Source organism: Argopecten irradians, chromosome 16 (genome assembly GCF_041381155.1).
Source record: "Argopecten irradians isolate NY chromosome 16, Ai_NY, whole genome shotgun sequence".
NCBI lineage: Eukaryota > Metazoa > Mollusca > Bivalvia > Pectinida > Pectinidae > Argopecten > Argopecten irradians.
This window is the reverse complement of record NC_091149.1, coordinates 31877004-31895669: the sequence shown is the minus strand read 5'-3', so window position 1 is coordinate 31895669 and position 18666 is coordinate 31877004. Positions and strand designations below refer to the sequence as shown.

Genomic DNA, 18666 nt, shown 5'->3' with positions numbered 1-18666 from the left:
TGGAAATGTTATCTAAAATATAATGAATCGAGGGGTAAGGGGGACGAAATTTTAAAACCTTCCTGGTGTCTCTCGCACTGTCTTACCGCGAAGATCACGGCGGTAGAGTAGGGTACTGGCCGTGAGCATCTGTTCAGAACCCTTTATTTGCTAGTTCCAGCACCCGATCACACAGCATCTGCTGTGACCTATTGTGCAAATTCAATGTCTCATGAACGCTGTTTCCTCTGGGTTTTGGAGACGGTTCTGACTTGAAGTTTACGTGTAGTTTTGTGGGGTGCGGAGTCTGTGCTGAGGTGGAGTATTCGACCATTTTTCTCCGACCTGAGCGGAAGCTGAGTTTAGTTTTCTTCTTTTTGTTTTATTTCGAATCCCCCTCTCCGCCGTCAGTTCCAACACACAAACGCCCACCTCCTCCCGCGTAGGGCTTATCGGAGAATCAGTGTTGCCTGGATGGGGGGTTACAAAGTTTAATTGTTTTAATTTACTGCTCGAACTGGTCTTTAGAAGGACTCAATTTAATTAAACTTAGTGTATTATCATACGGGAACATTTTCGATATATAGTTGTATGAGGGTGAATGTTGTTTTATGGTTGGATAAACGGCGACGTCATGATGAAACAAGTTTTTACGTATGACGTAAAAGTGAACTTGGGACATTTCTATGTAACATGCGGCAATGGACATATCCTTTATAATTTGCAACTGACTTGGGTCATGTTATATATGAAAATGAACAACACAAAATGTACTTTTATATGCTTTTAGAGCCAACAACACAACACAAAGCGATTTTGCTATGAGTACGCCATAAACGTAATGCCGTTGATTAAGGTAGGGCATATTCGCATTTGGGACATTTGCTTTGGACACGGCAAAACCAATGTAATTAACATACCGTTTTATATCTGCATATGATTTCTACCTCAGATAGTTTTAATGAACCTGTACTTTGTAATGATTGTTTATTGTCCACTTATATAGTCTTATTAATACATTTCAGCATAGCTAAACAACGCGGTTCTACATCTTGATATAAGATGGGACACTTTTGCTCTTTTTCTATTCTACTCTTTTACTACTGCAAAAAAATTTAATTACAAAATGCCGTTATCTACAAAATAAGTATATATCGTACTTAAGATGGACGAATTTTAACAGTTTTGAGTGAAAAAATTACGAGAGTAAAGTGACTTCCTTACGTATTTGTGCAACCGCGATGTAACATGGGACAACGAGAAAATGACGTTATGTTGACAAGTTTCTACGAATTTTTCCTAAATATTTTCTTCATATCTGTCAAATAGTTACATATTTGAAATCTGTGAATCCTTCCGGTTCGTTTGGTATATAATACTTCATATTTAGAAACTTGACTAAATGCATGCATCACGTTTAATACTAAACCTCGAAGTACGGATTACGCTTAGTATCACCAGTATCTTGCGACGCGTCTAGGCGATTGGGTGCCGTAGACCGTGAGTTCGAGGCCCAGATAGGACACGAGTAAAAAATTGTCATGCTTTGTTAAATTGTGTTTCTTTGATATTTAGTATAATTTGTTATGAAGTATACCAAAAACAATTCGTGAAAATCGCCCTAAATGCCGTGAAATTGATATTTATTTGAGGAATCATAAATTGTTCTCCAGGGCAGCTATTATGTAAATTCATGCTGTAATCTCAACGCATGCGTAAAATCAACGTCTCTTTCGTGGGGCCTCTACATATTATTTTTAAATACCGAGCTTGGGTGTTTACTTTGTGCATAAAAAGATTGTAACCACTAGTGCGTATCATCAAAGATATGGACCTGGAAGTTCATTAACATTATTTAATTATATTCTTCAGTTTCCTCTCTACACCATTAAACAATTCGCCTATGTAACAATATTGCTGCATTAGATATCAACATTCCTCATAGTATCGAAACTTTATTTATGAATATCATTAGTATAAATAACTCAGATTATATACATTATTGAAAATTGTACAGGACATATCAGACACAAGGATGCCATTGAGGACATTTGATATTTATTCGTTTAGATATTGTGACAATTTATAAAATTTTGAATTACAAAATGTGTCTGACATAAGCTTCATGATTTATATCAAACTGATATTCGGAACAGTTTATAGTTTAATATTTACAGTCAGTGGTGAATTGATAGTATATGCCCCGTCAATTTCAACCTAAGGCTACTCAACTTTATTTCTCGATATATTGAGTAGGTCACGCGAAATTTGGAGCCACGCGGATGTATATAAGGTGGTCCGCATCAGACAGTGTTAGTATTTTCGGTACCGATCGTACGATCGAGGAACTTGTAGTTTGGTTTGGTTTGGTTTGTTTAGTTTTACGTCCTATTAACAGCCAGGGTCATGTAAGGACGTGCCAGGTTTGTTGGTGGAGGAAAGCCGGAGTACCCGGAGAAAAACCACCGGCCAGCGGTCAGTACCTGGCAACTGCCCCACATGGGATTCGAACCCGCATCCCAGAGGTGGAGGGCTTGTGGTAATATGTCGGGACATCTTAACCACTCGGCCACCGCGGCCCCATTGAGGAACTTGTAGACCTATCAAAATATGTCTTATTACATATGTACATGTAGGCGTGTAATACAAATATAGAAAAAAATACATAGTTAATGTTACTATCGTCTGTCTTTGGTGCATATGATAAATATACAATGTTGTACAATGTACAGTTGTTGACATACCGATGACATCGCAATGTTTCCATGTGTCAGCAACGCTGTGCTAGTGTTGTTCAGTACAAGATGTACATCCTATATGTGTTTTGTAACATTTTCATTGCATGTAAAATGGAAAAGATTATGACAGGAAAACAACAGTAGTGATTGAAACAGCGATGAAATTTTATGCTAACATTCTTAGAGACAGTAAACGTGTTGAATCTGTACGTACACTACTGTCACTAGGTCTACCTGTGTTTGTACATGTTCCTCAATCGACGTCCCGTTTCATTTGGAAACCTCCTAAAAGTGTCATGTTTCAGTGCGGAACCATTATAATATCCATGTGAATTGATCAATGTAGAAACTCAAGTAAAATATCCTGCCAAGTTATATCATGTGTACACGTGTGTAACCATACTACTATGCAAACGCATAATATTAAAATTATTTGCACTGTGGAGTTTTTTGAAATCAGATTAATAAAAAGATTTTATAGTTTTATTCAACAGACGGAACTCATTTTAATTGTATGTTCATTGATAAAACGGCTGTTCCATTTGCCCGTCTGAGCCAAACGACATAATTTAGTTTCAACATTATAAATGTCAGGGTAAATATTGAGCTATGCAAATAACAAATTATGACTGTAAATATCTTTCTGGTGGTTCTAACGAATAATAAATTGAGTAGGGTCCATTCAACATCGATGCCCTACTCAACTTTGTCCGTCGATAGAACCACCAGAAAGATACTTTAATCCTTAAAACCATTACTATCACTGCTTTACTACATATATCGTCCATTCAATTATATATATCTATGTACTTAACTGTTACGCGTGTGACATCCTTTCTTTCATTGCAGGTTTTGCGTTGAGATTATCCAATACATTTAAATAACTTTAAGACATGCATGAAGAATGGAATACCTAGAAATGCTTTAGTTGAATGGATATGGCTTAATTTATTCCGTCACTCCACATGCATGAAACAGCAATATCAAACTATGAAATTATTTTCAGTAAAATCAGTAGTTTGCAAAGTCCCACTATCTCTCCGAAATGACTTTTAAAGTGGGAATGTAAAATACCGAGATAAACGCATACATGGTTAGCTTACTATATATGCTACACTTTTCATCGCATTCTGAACAATTTGATTACAACAAAATCAAAGTTCATTTACAGAACGCTGATCGCCTTCTGTTGTCCACCGTCGTACTAATACCCCGCGTTATTTGAATATCACTGGATCAGACGGCAAAACACCGCAATGCACAGCTAGCATAGATTACACAAACAATACTGCATTTATTACGTGTTAGCAGATCTTTCTTTACAAGCAAATCGTTCGACTTCCTTCAAATGTAAATCGCTCAATTTATTATATAAACTATAAACCGGTTTATTTTCCTATTTTAAAATTCATGCATGTTGAAATAAAACGATGAAACGAATGTAAATAGGACGAACCGAATCACTATAGGGAGGACATGTCTAAGATGATTCCAATAAGATAAATCAAAATGCGAAGGACGATACGAATAGTGAACTTTTATTTCAAAAAGGCAAACAATAATTCCGTAATATTGTGTGCAATATATTAATATTGAAACAAATGGTTTTAGATCACAGCGTTTATGAAAGAAAAAAATAAGAATCGAATTCAAAATAGTAGGTTTCGTCGATTGATAAGGATCAGGATTGGAAACTCATCGATGTCATCAACAAGGTTTGGTCAAATAATAAAAATAGTCCGAGACTCAGGTTAAATAAAAGGCTGTTTTCAAATTAATTTTGTTATTAACTTCCATCTCATTTATCATGGTTCTCTACCACAATGATTTAATTATCTGATTGATATTATTCCATATGTATTCATTAGAAAAAAACATTGATTTCTGATATATGTTATATCTAAATTACGATCGCTATCGCACAAATACAACAGTTTCAATCTAAATTGTGCGGAGATTTCTTTGCCGGACATCTACAGCGTGTAGAATATGTGCACACACCACGTAAGACCTGTACTACCTCATACTGTATCACGTTTACTAATTATTGATAGTCAAAATCCGGTTCAATTTGGCTAAATGTAAATAATTTTGGCAAAACTGTGTCTTGTTTCCAATTGACATAAGACCAAGTAATTTAAAGTCGATAAATAGTCATATATCTCGGCAACAACTTTTCAATAAATCTCTTGAATATTTCATACAAAAGTTATATAATTATATTGATTATTTTTCCATGTAATTGTTACGACCAAAGAATCGGAATAATATTGAATATTTTTCCATGTAATTGTTACGACCATGGAATCGGATTTTGTCAGATCTTGAACCCCGTTACAAAGAACTGAATCATAATACCATGAAAAATAATTATCAATACAGATACGTTATATTTTCCAATGCATATTATTTACAAATATATATATTCCAAATAGGAAAACCCACATTGATTACAAAACTTAACTCCCAAACGTGAACCCAGCCACCGATTATATAATAGGCCCAATATATACATTATATAGCATGTAATTCCTTACCTGGCATATGACAGTTGTATATATAAAACACGAATGTGTACGTAGCAATACACGTAATAAACGTCTCATTTGATATCAAATAATTACGCTTACAATATTTGCTTAAGAACATATTAAAGTTATATCAAATCAAGAGAAGTTTTAATGTGATATCTAAAGCAATCGTTACCAACATTTGAAAAAAATCACAATGTATGTTATGCATAAGGTTTAATGTTATAAAGTATTATATGAGCTGAACATGAGTTTTGGTAGCATGGCACAAATATGTGAAGTTAATAGAGCAGTAAAATAAGAACACCTGGTCGAACGAGGAATCCACGTTGTGGACTACAATGTCATTTCACAGTAATGTTAGTAATAATAAAGTGACGTCTTGATATGTAGATACGTAATCATATAACAAAGACATGAAAACAAGAACGATTACAGGCATTCTGTGTTATTCCAAATTTATATACTTCATCATGCACGTTTGTCCATGCCTTTTGATGATTTGGAACGCTTAATTTATCACAAAAGATGGTTTTTAGTAGGTTACACACTTTTGATGATTTGGAACGCTTAATTTATCACAAAAGATGGTTTTTAGTAGGTTACACACTTTTGATGATTTGGAACGCTTAATTTATCATAATTGGCGGTTTTTAGTAGGTTACACACTTTTGATGATTTGAACCGTTTAATTTATCCCAATTGGCGGTTTTTAATAGGTAACAATCACATTGTTGATAATATCAGGTAGTACTGCCAAAAATATGACGTTCGCAGAGCAGGAAACACACGGTTCAAAGAAGAATCAAAGTAGTTGACTATAATTTCATTTCATAGTTTACAGTATATTAGTAATGATAAACTGACGTCTTAATATTCCGATATGCATTCATTTAAACATGCAAAGTCATTTAACAAGAACTAATAATATTGAATGAATTCTGTGTCATTGTATAAGTTTATAAACCATCATACACGCTGTCGCCTAGTTATGGCATGTATAACTTACACTTGGCATGTATAACTTACACTACATGTATAACTTACACTTGGCTTGTATAACTTACACTTGGCATGTATAACTTACACTTGGCATGTATAACTTACACTACATGTATAACTTACACTTGGCATGTATAACTTACACTTGGCTTTTATAACTTACACTTGGCTTGTATAACTTACACTTGGCATGTATAACTTACACTTGGCTTGTATAACTTACACTTGGCATGTATAACTTACACTTGGCTTGTATAACATACACTTGGCATGTATAACTTACACTTGGCATGTATAACTTACACTACATGTATAACTTACACTTGGCTTGTATAACTTACACTTGGCTTGTATAACTTAAGTGGTAGTAGTTTACTTATAAGATCATTTTCCACATATAAAAATTAATACATGAAACCAGAATATATATACCAAAAAGATACATTTTAAAATCATATCCCGAATTGAAAGTATATCGCTGATATACCTCACTCTGACAAACGTATGGCCTGTTTCATATTTCAGTCTATAAAGGCCCGGTCATGCTTGCGCTAATAACGTACCATAACACATTGAGAGACTAACGTATCTCTGCGTAGCTTAGTCTACAAAAGCGTACATTGACGTACTTGAATAGCGTATAGACTAGCGTACCTCTACTTCTGATTTAACCCCTGATTTAACGTAGCGTGGTTTTAAATCTTTAACATGCACAAAATTGTGGTACTCAAATCAAATTTTAAATAAGCGTAGTCTGGTACCATAACGTAAAATAATGTACCTTTTAGTGTATGACCGGGCCTTAACAGATATGACAATGCGTCGCTACTTAAGGTTCGGTCATACTAGCGCTATCAGCGTACCGTAGCGTACATGTATATAAAACATGAGGGCGTGGAGGTACGGTTTGGTTCACTGTGACACGTTATAATAAGTTATAATACGCTAAAGATGTAAAGATGTGTGTAGTACTAGAAATACGCTAATGAAGATTCTCATCCGCTGTCCTACGCTTTGATACGCTTATTTTAGGAGATAGGTTAGTGGTAGAGCTACATTGAGGTACACTTTGAAACGCAGTGACACGTTACATTGTACATGTACATTGATCTAGGTTGTCCTGCGATGTAGTACGCTGATGCACGTTCCGGTACCTTATTTTTGAGAGTAGAACGGATTTGGCTGCATGGTTCACAACATCGTACTTGCAATACGCTCGACTTTGTTTTCGGCAGTTTGAGGAAGCCAACTTTCAAGAATGTGATTAACAGTAATGATCCCCTAATACTGTGGGTGGCCTGGATATTCTGTGAAGGATCTAAATAAATATCCACATGTCCTCTTGTGCCTAACATATTCGACAAGTTAATTATGCAATTTGAAAATTAACTTTTGCTTTTGCTAATTATGTAGCATAACTGTATTTTGTCTTCAGAGAAAGAGATTATTTGACTTCTGGTGAGTTGAGGTTGTTTGTTTGAAGGGTATGATAGTTAAATTGTGATTTTAAAGTTGGTTCTTAAATCCTTTCAAGTCCTTTCTTAAAATCTCAAGAACAGATACCTTAAGAATCATTTCGAAATTAATTTTGACGTAGAAAAATATACCTCAACCTAGCACTACGCCGAATAAAATCCATCAATTTACATTAATCTATAACATAGCGTGAGCTGGCGTACACCAGCATACCGAAACCTATTTCAGACTAGAAGCTAGCGTGGCATAGCGTATATTAGCGTTTCACATCGCGCATCTTTGCGTGAATAGGAATGTAGCATGTAGCTAATTAACATAACATAGCTCATCGTTCTATAATGTGTCTAAGCGTAGCTCATCGTTCTATAATGTGTAAGCGTACTTTAACGTATCGTTGACGTGGGTTGAAGCAGGCGGCAGTGCTACGTAATCGGTACGTTACGGCACGCTTATCAATACGTTCAGACAAGTAAAGGTTACGCTTATATCCAATTTGATTAGCGTACCACATTTTTGGCATATTCAAAAATTTAAATCGTGGTTTAAATCAGGGGTAGAAGTGCGCTAGTCTATACGTTCAGAGAAGTAAAAGTACATTAATATACGGTTTTGTAGGCTAATAGCGCAAATATGACCAAGTCTTTAAAGTCTCTGTATGACATATCACCGCTAAATGTCGACTACCTTAAGGTAGATGACGAACTTTTCCAAGTATAGGTATCTGTGTTACGATGGAATGGCGAAGACTGCTTCCTTGTTGTCGAGGATAGAGTCGAGTTGATGACTGTAAGGTAGGCTTGTGGATCCGATACCCCAGTGTCGAACGTGGCATTGGTATACGTGTGTGGAGTAAGGTCACGCCTTGGTCTGTTGTGTGCCGCTCTGTGGTCCAACATGACAGAAGATATATTGTCAATGCGGCAATAATCCGTAGATCTTCTAGAAGATATAGAATTACTACCTGTTGGCGCGGACGAGTTGCTGTTGTCGTTTCCTCTTACTCGTGATTTGTTGTTGGTTTTAGATAAGCCTGTACCTGCGATGAATTATACAAATTTCTTATAACAAAAACATTGAAATATTGTTTAAATAAGCTGTTTCCCCACAAAATGTTAAACTATTTGTTTTTTTATAGATAATAACAAAATTGTAAAGCAAAACTCGCACCGTTAACACTTCGCCGTTTTCAGTCAGTTGTTAATTGCAATGTAAATATGACATCACAAAGCACTAGGTAATAAGTGCAATGCATGGATTGTTGTTTAAATAAAGTTGTTTTCGCTTTGTTGTTCTCTTTGAAATGACCTCCGCCAAATTGGAAAGTAGCAAACACGTTCGTAACAGCGCGATGCATATACATTAATATAATCTTTAAAAAATGTGTTTGTCAAGTAGACAGGGATGTATCAACCCAAGTGAAAGACTTTGGCATGTTTGGTGGCCAAAATATTCTCGAGTGTCCACTTAACAGATCCAAGTTCGATTCCTTTTCTCTCATAATTGCTTTCCACCTTTCTAGTGTTATCACAGGAATGTTGTTATTCGTCAAATTTGATGACGTCAACGATAATGCACGCCGAATGTATTGATGACGTAACGTAATCGTCTAGCACGTGTGAGCTGTCTTTCACCCCCCTGTGCAAGATTAATAGAATCTTACATGGGTTTGTCAAGTGGACAGGGATATAACAGTTACAGCCTAAATTCTTCACGAGGATTGAGATATCCTTGTCTACCTGACAAACCCATGTTTGATTCTTTTTCTCCCATACTTTAACGGGACATTATGAAAATGCAGTTATATAGAAACATTTCCAAGGCGGCGACATCGTAGATTATAGGAACGTCGGACTGCGTATAAATTTATGACGTCGTCGACAAAAGTCAAAGCATGTAATGATGACTTCACGTCATTATCTAACGCCTGTGAGCTGTCTTTTCCCTACCCCGGTAAAAGACAGTTCTTTCTGCCCATCGGATAGAGCTGTTTGCACTTCCGGCGAGGGAAAGATTTCTCTCTTACCCAGGGTAAGACAGCCTGTATGCGTTGAACATATCTGCGTTATAAACCGGAAGATGTAAAACATCATATAAGCAAAAATAATTAACCTATACAGTCCATTGGACAATCAATATCACATTCGAACTCGAGCTCGTCCTTCACGCGCGTGCTAAGCTTTGACCTTATGATCATCGCAATCGGAATTCCACATACCTTTATATATTTCGTTGATGTTCACCCGGTAGAAGACTCATTTAACTGGTTTTCATACAATATTATTTCGTATTTTAAATATGATTTAGATTCTTATTTATCACAGTGCAACAAGTTAAACTTAGTTGTTGACAACGTAAACTGGAAATCTTCAAGTTGATTTATTTATTATTCTCGAGTTTTTCTTATCGCGTATTTGTAGGTTAAAACATTTTTGGGTAAGTTACAAGGACAGAAAAAGGATCATTTCCTACCTAGAGAGTAGGAAAGGGAAATCTCTATCCTCGTAGGATATATTTACGAGTGTTACCATCGGCAAGCCTCGGTTTAGACAGTCGAGAATCTCGTCCTCGGGTAGAGATTTCCCTGTCTTACACTCCAGGTAGGGAAAGATCCTATAAATCTTTTCCCTACAAACCACGGGCTAATCCTGTCAAATTTGAGAGAAAAGCGTTATATATTCCCTAGAAAGCGCGAGCTAATACTGTCAAATATGAGAGGAAAACGTTATATAACGTTATATATTCCGTAGAAACCGCGGGCTTATCCTGTCAAATATGAGAGAAAAGCGTTATATATTCCCTAAAAACCGCGGGCTAATCCTGTCAAATATGAGAGAAAAGCGTTATATACTCCTTAGAAACCGCGGGCTAATCCTGTCAAATTAGAGAGAAAAGCGTTATCTATTCCCTAGCAACCGGGGGATAATCCTGTCAAATATGAGAGAAAGGCGTTATATATTCCCTAGCAACCGCGGGCTAATCCTGTCAAATACGAGAGAAAGGCGTTATATATTCCCTAGAAACCGCGGGCTAATTATGTGAAATATGAAAGAAAGGCGTTATATATTCCCTCGAAACCGCGGGCTAACCCTGTCAAATATGAGAGAAAGGCGTTATATATTTTCTAGAAACCGCGGGCTTATCCTGTCAAATATGAGAGAAAGGCGTTATATATTTCCTAGAAATCGCGGGCTAATCCTGTCAAATATGAGAGCAAAACGTTATCTATTCCCTAGCAACCATGGGATTCCCTTGTGATGTATGTGAGACATGTATAATTTTAGCCTAAACGTACCTGCTCATGAGATTACTATCAATTACTAAATATGACACAGCATTATATATACTCAAATCAATGTTGGACCACCTGCATGACACCTTTTAGAAGTGATGATTCATCCAGTCTTTTATTTTCATAAGAAACTTAATTGACTTCATCTTTAAACGTATTTTGATAGAATACCATGGCCAAATAAAACTATAGATTATCTTCATTAAACGTTAAACTTGATTTTCAACAAAGATAATGTAATGTATGTAATAAGTCATCAATGGATTATACTGAAAATGATCGAGTGTATGTTTGACAACACGTACCTTCCGGTGGTGTGGAGGAAGTAGTGCCGTCAGATAGTCCAACCAATTCATTCTGTTTCCGGACTCTCCACCTTGGTAATGAAAAACGTGACGACGTTAGAAATCATTAAAATGATGAAAGCGTTTTGCGTTACAATAGTTATGGTATGAGTAAATAAGTTGAACGTCCAATTAATTAACATTTAGAACGATATTCGTGGTGTTTCTGTGTGTGAGTATCTGTATCATTTGGGAGGTTGTGGTATGTCCGTGTTGTATCTCCTTGTAACAATTGAGCTCTTGACCTTGGTAGTGCTATTTCACGGAGGCAGGCAGTCGAAGACACCGAACAAACACACCACGAAAAGGCAAAACTCAAAATGTATAAATTCATCTTCACTGTAGTGTAAGTATGTTAAATTTTGGTCTTTAACTGTGTGAAAATCAGGGACGGTTATGATATATAAAACACCCTCATGTACACGTATTGTCTGTAATGCAAATACTTAGATTTATCAACGACTGATAATTTAAAAATAATACAAAAATTTCAATAGAAAACATCGAATTCCTGATTTATGATCAATGGGGTATGGTAAATATCCTTGCAGACAAAAACAAAAACATTCTACGCGTAACTAAAGCGAGTAATTAAGAAATTAATATAAACTTACTTGCACGCACACAATACAATAAGAGCTATCATTAGCACCATAATTAGCGCAGCCGAAATTCCAATGGCCAAAGTTACGGAATTATTGTCCACTAATTCAATGGTCTCATCTGTAAAAACCAAGAGTTATCAGCTAGTAAACAGCACAAATAAAGGCTTTCTGGAAATACCTGTCTAGTCATCGAAGCCCAAAGAAAAGATATAAGAAAAGCCTCTATTACTACTCTGAATATTGAAGAAACTTCTGTTTAACTACGATATTATACTTCAAATGCTTCAAATATACAAGAACGTAATAAACAATGAAATCTGATTAAAGTACAGATCCTTATTAATACTTCTTTTGAACCAAAGGGTTATAATTATCTTTATTTTAACCAAATTGTAAACAATACAATTATATATTTTTCTAACAACATATCTACATAGAGATTGGAAACTCCCTTATCTCTGCCGACGGCAGAGGGACATCCGTTTTATTGGCATTTTGCCTCGGCTAACTAGTGTATTGCATGATGTTTTTCCATTTCCCGATTTAAAGATGCTCCACCGCCGACAGAGCATAAATGATATTCATCATTCGAATAATAATTTGTGTTTAATTATGTATATATATGTCTAATTAACTCAAAAAATAATATAAAATAATTAATTTTGCATTTGGTGCATGTGCAATCAATACTTCATTCCATAAAGGATATAGTGCCAAGGATTTTTTTCGGGATGCAATTAAATATTTTTCATACTTTTAATTTGAATTAGAATTAGAAGCTCAAACTTTTTAATGGTGGTAATGGTGTGAAGTAAGTAACTTTTGTAACTGAAGAAAAATACTAAATTGTCTGCTCCTGTTTTAGATAGTGGAAAAATACTATTTGTCAGCGGTGGAACATCTTTAAGTGATTTAATACTATTTTTGAAATCATGAAAATAAGTAATTTTACCTGGTTTTTCGAAAATCAGATATTCAAAAATGTGATTTGTTATAAAGTGTTATTTTTCCTTTCCTAAAACGTACTGAAACCATCTGAAAATTATTGTAACTTTTGTAATGAATTTAGTCTTATGTTTTTAATTATTTACATGTGTATATTGTACGAGTAATTCTAAAAAAACTAAGCACATACTGAATAACATGACCGATGGTCAAAATTGCGGAGTTGCCAATCTCTACAAATATATCTTTCTGATTAGACCAATGTGCACATGAAATCATGTTATTTTATGCCAATCACGGTATGGCACCGATAATCTAGAATCGACATTAACTAGATATGAGCTTACTTTCATTAACTGTTAGCTGGGTTGTTTCACTACTTGTAGTCCCTACAGGGTTGGTTACAGTACATCTGTATGTCCCACTGTCGGACGTGTCGGAGTCTGTGATGACAAGGGGAGGTAACTCGGGAGTGCCTGCACTATACCTGTCGTTGACACCTATTGACACTGGCTGATACAAGTTACCGACAAGTTTCTCCCAGGTCACGCTGGTCTGGAATGGATCTGCGGAGACGTCACATACAAGGGTGACAGAACCACCGGTTGTTGTAGAGTAGGCTGTCTGAATGATTGACACACGAGGCACGACTGAAAATGAAAGATTATACATTGTTAAAGATGCTCCACCGCTGACAAATAGTATTTTTTCACTATCAAAAACAGGAGCAGACGATTTAGTATTTTTCTTCAGTTACAAAAGTTACTTACTTTACACCATTACCACCAGTGAAAAGTTTGAGCTTCTAATTTTACTTCAAGTTAAAAATATGAAAAATAATTAATTGCATCCCGAAAAAAATCCGTGGCACTATATCTTATATAGAATGAAGTAATGTTTGCGCATGCACCAAAGGCGAAATAAATTAGTTTATGTTATTTTGTGTGTTAATTAGGCATATATATATACACGATTAAATACCAATTATTGTTCAAATGATGAATATCATTTATGCTCTGTCGGCGGTGGAGCATCTTTAAGTAAACGAAATAGTACGAATCATTGGTTTTTAAAATAATATTAGTTATTAAAATATTTGATCACATAAACCGCCTGATATCCTATGATTATTTCCTTTTTTCTTGTAATATGACATTAGTGTAACCTAGCTGTACTTAAATATGGTTTATTGCATCTGTTAATGTTCACAATGATATAATGAAAGATATGTTTCATAAAAAATCGCATTTATATATCAAAAACGAAACTCCAATGAACCTTCTCAAGGAAATAGCATTTTATTTACCGTTTAACAGATAGTTGCTTTTCAAAATAGTAAACAATAGAATATTGGATTTCTTTTCAGACACTATATTTTATGGCGGAAAGATATCACTACGCATTGTATGGTGGTAAGTTTCCCTGAATGGAGACGAAAAAATGGTCAACACGGTATAAATATAGAGTTATGGGATAAATAAGTTCCCCGACGCGTGACTGTTGTTTATTATGTTTATATAAACTCTCTTTACTTAATTTTCAAATTTTTAAAAGTCATTCGCTAAAGCTCATGTCTTGTCAACTAGCTCGATTTTGATGAACATGATAAACCAGTCACTTGTAGGAGAACCTCTATGTATTATAAATATCTGCCAATCTGTCTTAATGTTGTATTTGCATTTCTTACTGATGTATATGTAGTGCTTACATCTCTACGTCTGTAGACTTTTAAAAAGGTTATAATTATTATACAGTGGTTGTACGATGTATATGTAGTGCTTACATCTCTACATCTGTAGACTTTTAAAAAGGTTATAATTATTATACAGTGGTTGCACAGATGTATCATCTCTACATCTGTAGACTTTTAAAAAGGTTATAATTATTATACAGTGGTTGCACAGATCATTTATGTACTTTCTCAGCATTATAATTTATGTGCTTATGTTGTTAAATTAAACTTACTCCCATACACTGTCAGCTGGGTTGACCCACTGACTGCAGCCCCGAATATATTCTCGGCTTTACATCTGTAACTTCCACTATCAGAGGTTAAAGCACTACTGATGAATAGTGATGGTACATGTCTTGTTCCACCGCTGTACCGTCTGTTACTGGTGATTTGGACGTTGTGATATGAATCGTTCACAAGCTTCTCCCACGTAACATCAGTTTCAGTCTGGCTGGATTCTACTATACAGACCACCGTCATCGGCCACCCAGACGTTGTAGAGTATGTCGACTGAGGGATAGCAACACTTGGTACGCCTGTAGATGTATGAAAGTATTGGACAGTGAATTTACTTTTCAGTATGTAGTATGTATTAAATCAAGCTTTCTGAAACATATCCCATCTATAATCCGTTTAAAATGACATGTAATTGAACATACGAATAATTAAAAAAGGAAATAATAATAATAGATTAAATTTAAACAAGAGGCCCATGGGATTTAATAAATTTGTTTTTTTTAATCTATGAAAAGTATTATGCTTCCATCAAACCTGTGAACTCAGAAGAAGGTTTTTTGAAATTTTAAGTCATTTTGACCCTATTTGGACACGCCCCTCTGGTCCCCCCTCCAGGGGGTCAGCGGGGACCGATATGGATGTTAAAATGCTATATTTCTGGCTAATAATTCTAACCAAGTTTGACTCATATCCTATGAAAATTTAGCAAAATATGCTCATAAATGCGTTTTCCAATATAAATTATAGTAAAATTGATCCCCTTCCCAGGGGTAAACATGAGACCCCAGGGTCATTTAATTCACATTTTTTTGTAAAGGGCCTTACGACCTTTCTATCTATCATGAGTATTTGATTCCTCCACATCTGTGAGTGGAGAAGAAGATTGTTGAAATTTGAGTCAATTTTACCCCTTTAGGCCCCTTTCACAGCCCCCTGCGGGTGGGGACAATATAATTCACAATTTTGATTGGCGTTACGCCTTAGAATGTTTGTGCTAAATGTCATTGAAATTGTTTTGGAGAAGAAGTCGAAAATGTAAATTGTTTATGGACATAAGACGGACAAAAGACGATTATAAAAGGTAACTTGAGACTTCGTCTCAGGTGACTTAAAAATTAAGACTGAATATGTTGATTCAAAAAGTAATAATAAATAGTCAGGTTTTTTTTTTAATTTCATCAGGGTATGAAAGAAATTTTGTTCATAATTAATGCTCATAATCAATTTTCCAAATACTTTATAAAATGAAATACGTTAACACGTACGATTCTTTTCCAAATCAATACGCAACGTCAATGTTTCTATTGTGACGTCACGATAACGTCGGGTTTCCGCGCCATTCTAGGATTTTTTTTCCATCGTGGGATGAAAAATGAATAGGTCAATCAGGAAGCCAGAAACAAAGAAAAATTAATTATGTGAAGTTCAAATAGCTGATTTAAAACCTAAACCACGATACATATGAGTTTGAACAGATTTATCGTATATCTTACTTCCACTGACTTGGAGTTCGATCGAACTGCTTACTCCTGTCCCGACTTGATTGGCTGCTGAGCACCTGTAGGTACCACTGTCATCTGACTGGACGTTTGTGATTTGGAGGGAAGGGGAGCTGATTGTCCCTCCACTGTGTCTACTGCTGGTGGCGATTTCTACTTGGTGATAAATGTGATTAACAAGTTTCTGCCAGATGACGCTGGTATGGATTGGATTGGAGATGATATTACAGACGAGGATGAGAGTCCCACCAGATACCGCAGTGTAGTGTGTCTCCGGGACAGACACAGTCGGTATACCTTGTTGATTAAAAATAAAACATGAAAACATTGAAGGAAATGCAAACCAGATTTCATAATGAAATGCCAGTTTTTTACAAGGTCTGCATACCTTTCCAGGTTTATTTAACAATGTTCAAAACCTTTACAAATCTAAATCGAGGAATAGACTCTTTCTTTGTGCCCAACACACTGTGCTAAATTAGGAACCTTAACCCCATAAGGATGTTATCGATTCAATATCAATGTTATCCATTGGTTAAATGCGACTATACATCTAAATTTCACCGTTGAAAACAGAAGCCAAGCGTTCTGTATTTCTTTCAATTACAAAATTTTTATGCACCGACAAGTTGTCATATGTGGATTCCGTCTTTTTAGATTTTATCTTTAACAGTTTTGAAGACTAATGCTCTGAATACATATGATCAATATCAGCTGAGCTGACCAGCGCTTCATGATGTACAATGTAGTAGGTCTACAACTGCTGTTTGATCATTCTCAATACTCCAGGGGTTTCGATCTCTTACGATCTCTACACGTGTAGAGATAGTAAGTGATCGGAACCCCTGGAGTATCGAGGATGCTGTTTGATCTACGAGATCATGAGTATATGTCCTAAAATTGTCATTATACATGTAGCTAAGGATTATACATGTAGCTACATTATGCATATGTAAAGGAAAAAATGCATTTAGATGTATTTAGTTTGTAAACTAGAAAATAGATTACTGACTTTTACTTCGGACCTTCATTAGAATTCTTCTTGAAATGTTCAAGTCAAAAATTATGAGGCATTTGGGGACTTGTGCAAGGCTACATTGATGACATCGCTATTACCATAGGCGTTACTCTCAACAATGTTAGAGGTATAGCACGACGAGACACTTTTTGAACATTACGTCGTGTAGCGAAATAACGTCCGATAAAAAAACCCACGGCTGACCAAAGCCAGTCGACTCTCATGCTATGGAAATACATAGGCGTCTGCTTCTGGTTTAAAAAAAATAGCCTTTCCTACTATATAGTAGGGATAGGTTATTGTATTTTTTTTTTCAAAACCAGAAGCAGATGCCTGTGCTATTACATGTCAGATTCTAACATTAACAGTTAACTAATTCTCAGATCCCTGTGGTTTTGCTGACCGCTCCGTGTACAATTTTAAGTCACAACTTCATGAGTGAGCTTCCAGTCATGTTTTGTTAAATTCCGACCAGTGTCTATGAAGTCGATTGTTGACACACGGCGGACGACAGACGCATTGATATCGCATAGGCTTACATTGATTCGTTCGTGAGCAAATAAATACATAAACATATTATTCCATTCTGTATCATGACTAATGTTTATGTCATCAGTTACAATGATTGTACAATAATTTATCATTTTTTCTGGATTTTTTGTCACTTCTCATTGGACAAAAACATGCCACGTGATCACCGATAAAAACTATATTGCACGATTTCTCCGGAAGTAGTTTATAAAAATTTTGCACGGTTATTTTTAGATAAGTTATTGTCTACGTTACCAAAACGCTTCGTGCTCCTGGCTTTTTTAAACAAGGCTTTTATGACCTGAGTTTGAAGCGTTTTACAAAATGTGACAGACGACGTCAACGGTTTCGATTCCTATCAAATATGATAATGACTTCCAGCTGATGACTACAGTTTAAACTTTTAAAAACATAAACACGGTAGAGGAGTAGGAAAAATAGAATAACATTCGATAAGTACATTTTAGCTCAAATGACCCGAAGGGCCGGTGAGCTTATGTCATGGCGCGGCGTCCGTCCGTCCGTCCGTCGTCCGTCCGTCAACAGTTCCTTTAAATCGCTACAAGTTATAGAGTTCTGCATGGATTGTAACCAAATTTGGCCACAAACATCCTTGGGGGAAGGGGAACAGAACTTGTATAAATTTTGGCTCTGACCCCCCGGGGGCAGGAGGAGCGGGGCCCAATAGGGGAATTTGAGGTAAATCTAATAAATCACTACTTGTCCTAGAGTTCTGCATG

The 18666-nt window shown here is 35.8% G+C and overlaps 1 protein-coding gene across 1 annotated transcript in view; it reads right to left on the bottom strand.

The window, feature by feature from the left end:
• Window positions 1-258: 258 nt before the first annotated feature.
• Window positions 259-18666, bottom strand: part of LOC138310164 (basement membrane-specific heparan sulfate proteoglycan core protein-like) — a 33348-nt gene continuing 14940 nt past the window's right edge. Inside the window, exons 13-19 of the mRNA XM_069251287.1 lie at window positions 16372-16674; window positions 14875-15177; window positions 13257-13559; window positions 11974-12082; window positions 11321-11391; window positions 8430-8762; window positions 259-449 (exon numbers count right to left, since the gene is read on the bottom strand). Of these exons, the coding sequence (XP_069107388.1) occupies window positions 259-449; window positions 8430-8762; window positions 11321-11391; window positions 11974-12082; window positions 13257-13559; window positions 14875-15177; window positions 16372-16674 (1613 nt within the window). The remainder of the gene's footprint in view (window positions 450-8429; window positions 8763-11320; window positions 11392-11973; window positions 12083-13256; window positions 13560-14874; window positions 15178-16371; window positions 16675-18666) is intronic.